Source organism: Hevea brasiliensis, unplaced genomic scaffold (genome assembly GCF_030052815.1).
Source record: "Hevea brasiliensis isolate MT/VB/25A 57/8 unplaced genomic scaffold, ASM3005281v1 Scaf1, whole genome shotgun sequence".
Lineage (NCBI taxonomy): Eukaryota > Viridiplantae > Streptophyta > Magnoliopsida > Malpighiales > Euphorbiaceae > Hevea > Hevea brasiliensis.
In genome coordinates this window covers 9,609,226-9,616,951 of record NW_026614585.1, presented here as the reverse complement: position 1 = coordinate 9,616,951, position 7,726 = coordinate 9,609,226, and the positions used below count along the sequence as shown (strand labels likewise).

The 7,726-nt window shown below is 26.2% G+C and overlaps 1 protein-coding gene across 1 annotated transcript; it reads right to left on the bottom strand.

Annotated features, from left to right (window-relative positions):
* Positions 1–5,745: 5,745 nt before the first annotated feature.
* On the bottom strand, positions 5,746–7,726 carry LOC131176301 (uncharacterized; the record flags this gene model as incomplete). The annotated part of the gene is made up of 4 exons (XM_058141303.1): positions 5,746–6,131; positions 6,736–6,977; positions 7,130–7,309; positions 7,703–7,726. Coding segments are annotated over 4 exons (696 nt in total), but the record flags the coding sequence as incomplete, so codon positions are not given.

Below are 7,726 nucleotides of genomic sequence, written 5' to 3'. Positions count from 1 at the left end.
AGCGATTTGGACCGTCCAATCATTGCATTTTTCAAATGATGTCCAATTGGAGCGTGACCGATCCCATCTCAAAGATTTCGTCGCTCTGTGTTCAATGGTGGTCTCGGATTTCTGATAAACGATTGAATCGCTGGAAAAATGGCTAGAAAATAACGAAATCCATATTTTTTTCTCCTCGTTTCGTGTGAAACTGGTGGCTACAGGCGGTGCGGCTGGTCGAAAAAGCTTCTCCAGATGGAGGGAAGTTGATTGGGACTGGAGGGGTGGCACTGATCGAAACGGTCGAATTTTGATCGGAGAGTTTCTCTTTCTCTCTCTCTCTGCTGCCTACTGCTGTGTGCCACCGCTGTCTGGTGGTCGACCTGGCTTGGGGTGGGGGGGGGGGGGGATCTGCTGGTGTCTCACTAGCGCTGCTGCTGGTTAGCTGGAAGGGAAACGAGAGAGAGAGAGAAAGCAAGGGGGAGAGTGAAATCAGGGAGAGAGAAAAGGAGGGGGCGAGGTTATGTGCTGTTTTTGAATTTAATTTAACTTTTAATTATCTTGTTGGTCCCTAAACTTTTTAGATATGTACAATTAGGTCCAAAATTCTTTTATTATATTTAATTTAAATAAAACTTTAATAATAATAATGATAATAATAACAATCTAAAGACATTTAATTATTATTATTATTTTAATTTAATCTTAAATAACTTTAATTGATTTTTGATAATGACAATATTACACAAATTAAATTAAAATAATAATAGTAATAATAATACATGTAAAAAATAATATTTATAAAGTAAAAATATCATTATTATGAAAATACTAATTTAAATACCATGAATAAAATAGTAATAAATTAATAGTTTAATGTTTTAAATATTTTCTATGTATATATATATATATAAAATCAAGTTGTTACAATTATAATTATAAATATGACAAGTATTATTAAATTTATTATTAAATAATAATCTCAAAAAATCAAATATCCATTTCTTAACAATAAAAATTCCATGATTATATTTTAATTTAAAAAATTATCAGTAACCCAAGGATAGATAATGATATTAAAATTTTATTCAAATTAGAATTTTATTGCTTTTTCTTTTTAACATGTAGTAGAATTTACATTAACAATACTCATAGGGCAAACTTACACAAAGAGAACCTTGAAATATACAAAGCAGGAGGCTCATGCCAATTACAAAACAAGACAATTCAAAATACAAGGCAATTTGATCCAATACTTAACCTAGTCTAGAACAAAGATCGAACTACCTATGCATCCTAGCCCTACCACCTACCTCTTTGCTCTAAGTAGGAAATGCCGAATCTCAATGAAATCAGGATTGGACTTCCCTTCTTCACTTGTCAGAATTGCTAGCCGATTGAGGAGGGTGGCGCTACAAACTCATTGGTCTCTCAATCTTTTATAGTTAGGGGATCAACCTTTAGACAAAGAGGAAGAAGGATATACCCCTAGAGGAGCCAATGTCCATGCAAGGCTTAAAACCCTCCCTTCAAGCAAATGGTAGCTCCTAGACCCAGAATCTGAACAAATAACACATAACTTAACCACTTATAGCTCTCTATAAAACTAGATTTGCTACATGAAACCCTCACTTTGAAGCTCCAGAGATTGGTGAACCAAACCCACAAACAACTATCTACAAAATCAAGCATGAGTAGGAGGAAAACCCATAATCCAGCCAGTGAGGAAAATCATCAGGGAAGAGTATCAAACTCAATTAAACCGAGAAGAAACCAAGAAAGAAGACCAAAAATGAGAGAAATTTCTCTCCAAAAATTTAGAGAGTGTCTTAATTAGAATTCTATTTCTAATCTAACTATTTTAGCATGTTTTTATTTTAATTTTATTTTAATATTATTAAATTACAATCCATAGAATGCAAACTGCCAACTAGTTACGATAGAGAACTCGTGTTCAATAAAAATATAAGTAGAATTAAGAATTTTAAATTTATAAAAATTGTAAAGTTAATTTAAATAATAAAAAATAATATATTATATTTTTAAAATTTGGAAATATTTATAAGAGAAGGATTTTATATTTTTAAATTATAAATATTAAATTTAATGATATACATTTTATTAGTTTATAGATTGACTTATATATAATTTCTATTTTTATGTAGATCAAATAAAAAAATGGGATAAATTATGTAGACGATACCCTAACTTAGGAGTACTTAAATAACAAGATATCTAAATTTTAATTTGTGACATAAAATTCCTTAATTTTTAATTTTAATAATATAAAATCATAATGAATTTCAAAATAGTTGATTTTTAAAATATTTATGTTGATATGATATTTAAAAAATTGAAAAATTATATTTTTATTGATTGATAGTTTTAGATAAATAAATTATTGGTTATTAAAGTATTAATTTATGCAATTTAAATCATTAGAACTATTGATAAATGGAGAATATAATTAATTTTTTCTTGATAAAGGTCAAATTAATAAAGAAAAATATAAATTTTAATATAATAAATATCATTTTAGCAAAAATAACTTAGAAACTTGCTATTAAATATTAAATATCAAAGAAGATTTTATATCAATTAAATTAAAATTAAGAGATTTAGTGGCATAAATTAAAATTTATTTATTTTATTATTATATACTTTCAAATTGAGATATTGATAATATAATTTACTAAAAAAATATAATATTAAGCTTATATAGTCTGTTAATCATATTTTATAATTTCTGGTATTGAATGAAATGTGGGAACCATAGTAATTTTACACTATGTTTGGATACAAAATGAAGGAGGAAAGAAAATAAAGAAAGAAAAATATTTTTTTATTCTTTATTTTATTTGTTTGGAAATAAAAAAATAATAAGAAAAATAAAATTTATTTTCTTTTATTTGAAAAGAGATAAAAGAGAAAAAAGTACTATTTTTATAAATTTACTATTTTACTCTTAATTTTATAAATTATTTAAAAATTAAAATAAGCAAATAAGGGTATATAGGTAATTTTTTGCAATCAAATAATTTTACCTCTTAATTAGTTTATTTTCTCTTTAAATTAAAGAGAAAATAATAAATATAAAATTAATATTAATAAATATAAAATTAATATTATTTTTCTTTCCCTCAATATTTTTATTTTATTTTTAAACATAAAAATCTAATAATTTCACTTTATTTATTTATTTTTTATTATTATTATTATTATTATTATTATTTTTCTCTTCCCATTTCATATATCCAAACAAAGGCTTAGAATCAAACCGCATGGGAAGAAAGAAAATTGATTCCAAAAGGAGAAGTGGTTTTCTTTCCATCACTTGACGATAACTGTGACATAGTTGGGACCCACCTTAGACAATGTCCTTTGTGGGTCCACTTTGTTTAGAAGCCAATTCAAATTACTTCCCTTTTTTTTTTTTACCTAACCTCACCAATGATTTCTGGGGGTTACTACAGTCAAGTACTGCTCTACTTTGCAGCATCGAATATGATTGGCCCTTGCTTTCGCCTGAAAGCATAAAGAAGCAAGGCCAATTTTGGCTCACGGGTTTTTCAAAGTTCTGATTTCATTTACATTTTGTTCGGGAAATTTTTTATGGGAAAGGAAAATAAAGAGCGAAAAATAAAAAATAATTTTTTTATTATTTTTATTTAAATAAAAAGAAAAAAAAATAAAAAATATATAATAAATTAATAATTTTATCTTATGTATTTAAAAAATTTTTTAGAAAATAATAATTTTATAATTTTAATATATAAATATAATTTTCTCTCACATTTTATTTTCTTTTTAAATTAAAAAAAAATAATAAAAAAAAAATATTTTTTATCGTCCCTTTATTATACCTTCTTTTTCAAAAAAAGGAAAATATCAATCATTTTTTATGTTTTTTTACTTATTTTTCTTCCCCTCTATTTTCTATACATCCAAACAAAGGTTTAATTTCATTTCATTTCATTTTTAAAAATAAATTCTCATTTTGTTTTGCCTTGCTATGCAAAGATTTATTTAAGGAGAGTAGGATATAGAATATTTATGAAAGTTATCTTATTCAAAATTGAACTTAATTAATATACTCAATATTTGAATTATTTTAAATTTAATTAAAATTTATTTTTAATTACTTAAATTCATTTTAAATCTGATTATTATCACTTACAAAGTATTCGAATTCATTTAATATTTGGAATAAGATTCAATTTGTCCCCTGTATTTATTGGGGAGGTTCAATTTAATTTATTTTTAACTTTTTGTTCAATTTAATCCATAAGTTTTGATTTATGCTCAAATTAACCCAATTAACAAAAATATCATTTTTTAATATTAAAATATAATATAAAAATAATTTATTTAATATTTTAATTATACAAATTATACAATATAAAAATAATATTTTAATATTATTTTAAAAATATTTAATTATTTTGTTTAAATAATATTAAAAAATGACTTTTGTTAATATTAAAATACTATTTTTATATTGTATAATTAATTTGTTTATATATCAAATAATTTATTTAAATAAATTATTTAATATTTAATTATTTTTAATATTAAAATATTATTTTTTATATTGTACAATTAATTAAATAAAAATATTATTTTTATTATTCAATATTATTAATTGGAATAGTAATATTTTTTATATTTTCATATAATTAATTAAAATTAAAAAATATTACTATTCCAATTAATAATATTGAATAATAAAAATAATATTTTTATTTTTATTAATTAATTATATAATATAAAAAATAATATTTTAATACTTAAATAAATAATTAAATAATTACACATTTTTATTAATTGGGCTAATTTGAGCATAAATCAGAACTTATGGGTTAAATTAGACCAAAAGTTAAAAATGGACTAAATTGAACCTCTCCAATAATTACATGGGTCAAATTAAACCTTATTCCTTTAATATTTTATATTTTAATTAATAATTTATATATAAAATATTTTTTATTAATAATTTATATTTAAAATCTTAATAATTTTTTAAAAATATTTATGTTTTATTTATTTAAAATATAATATATAAAAATTTATAAATATTAATATAAAAATATATATTATACTTAATTAATTATTTCTATAAATGAGTTTGGATAACAAATACTCGATACTCAAAGTCCGAACTTATTATGGACATTGTTTATCCGATTTGAATAAATTTAAAATCCAATTATATACTATTTAAATTTATTCTATTAAAATTTGATCGCGTAAGATATTCGCAAACAACCGAGTCGTTACTCATCATAATTGTTACCATACCTAAATTTATTACATGGTTGATCATAATTGTGCTTGTTTAAATATTAACTTTTTGATATATTTAAGAGTTTGTTTGGTCATGTGGTGCATAAAAGTTCAGACATCAAAGTACATATAGAAGCTAGCCTTCTTTTTCCCCCCCTAACCTTCCTTGCAAAGTTATATTTTGACCTCTTAAAATTAGTGTGCAGTGGTTTCTCCAAGCTTCCAATTCAGCATTAAGTTACATATTTTGGATGTTAAATAAAATTTTGGTGCAGGTCCAAAATATAAAGATCTTGAGAGTTCAACACATGAAACATATAAAATAGAAGAAATTTATGACGAGAATTGGGGGTTTTTACAAAATAAAAAAATAATAATTTGAAAAAAAATATTTTATTATTTTAGTTTTATTTTATTTTTAAATAAAATTTTAATTTTTTTAATTAATAAATTAAAAAAAAATATTTTTCTTAACATCAACTCTAATAATAATGCCAAACAGACTATTAATGTCTCAAGTATCAATATCCTTATGAAAAGTGATACATCAACAAACTTAATTTCAGGAATTAGCACTTATTGAAGGTGTGCTAAACTATTTGCATAATTGATTCATTGATCACATCTTTGGTTTCTTGCTAAAAAAGGATAAAATTTCATTAGAAACTTGTTCAGCTTTCTCCTGCTGGATAAAATGGTGCCCATCAATGACAACCGCTTCAAGGTTAGGTACAAAGCTCTTGAATATTTCTCCATTAATGTAGTCCTTTGTCCCAAATGATACAAACCCCAAATCCTTGTCACCAATTATCAATTTTGTAGGCACTGTAATTTTAGCTCCCTGCCATGCCCCAAGAAGCTCCCAGTTCCTACCAAAATTTGCAACTATAGTAAGTACTTTCAATTTTGTTTTGTATCTAAACAATTCTTAAAGAAAAACAAACCTAATGTATTATAAGGCTAACTGTTCGAGTCTCTCGTGAAGAACTTACAAAAAAATTGAAAAAGAATATGTAATAAGAGAGAGTCAAATCAAATTGGTATAAACAATTTTAATAGAGGCAATCCCATAACTCAATATTCCTATTAAAGAATTTCACATGATATTAGGACTAGTTATACTACCCAAAATGCATGTGACATCGCCAAATGAGATAGACTTTTATAAATCCCATAAGGTTGAGCCAAAAAGAAGAGACTGGACTCTAGTGGATGGTCCAATGCATCCAAGAGGAAGCTAGGCCAAATTGATTTAAATTATTTTGATGGAAGCAACCCTAAACATATGAATCTTACTGACAGTCATCTGTCCTATATGATGGGTAGAGGGAATTTCACGCAAGCACTAACTATTTTTTAGGTTCTTAATCTAATGGTATGAGTAATTTCAATTCTATTGATATCAATTCATTAGAGATTATTAGTAAAAAAAAATTTGAGTGATATGGAAATTGATGTTGGGAGATATCTTACAAGTCCATAGCACGGTAATAGTTCAAGGCCCCTGTGAAACCAGTTTTCTGAAACTTGCTAGCAGAAAATTGGAGCTCTTCTTCAGTAATCCATGGAGGCAACAAAGATGGGGTTTCGAGAAAATCTATAATCTCAACCCCTGGAGGTGCTGCTAGAAGATCAGGAGCATTGATCAACAGAAACTTCTTCAGAATTGTCACCGAGTCATACTTGGAGAAAGAATTTTCTGCTCCTCCAGGCTCCTGCAGTGCAAAAATCAATGAAATACTAACAAAGTACAGAGAATTGTAAAGGGCAATCCCAAGGCTCCCAGCCCTTCCAGGCTCTTTTGCAGAGAGACTGTTTCCATTCAACTCATGGCCTTCTGATTATATAATTGGAATTGCTTTGTTACCTGGAACTGGGAGATGTAGAAGCCTCGTCCATATTTAGTGAAGTAGTGAGAAGGTTTGAACTGTGGGGAACGTGGCCGGTAAGGGACGCCTAAGTTAACGAGAGCCTTTACTCTATCTGGCCTGAAAAGGCAAAGGTGCCATGCAATTTCTGCACCCCAGTCATGACCTATCACAAATGCCTGTCACATCAGGACCACATTCCTTAGCACTTCTGCATATCATCTAGCTATAAATTAAAATTTAAGAAAAATTCTGCACTTTGGAAGCATCTCATTATAGTGGGTCCAAGATCAGATGTATATAATCAATGGTGATGCTGCAATGTTTCTGGTTTTCATCAAGCTTCACATCCCCTGTGCTGCAGTATATGTTTCAAAAAAATTGAAAATGCTTGAAAATTGTTTCAAATGAAGCATTTCTATCAAATCTTGAAAATTGACAGCATCCAACGGAAGAAATTGCAAATAAATTGGCAGTAAAGCCTATAAGAGCTAATGAAAAAGGACAAGATCAATTTGTTTATTCTAGTAAATTTATCATACAAATTGAATAATGATTAAAAAAGAAGAAACCTGTTCTTCTCCAAGCTCATCAGA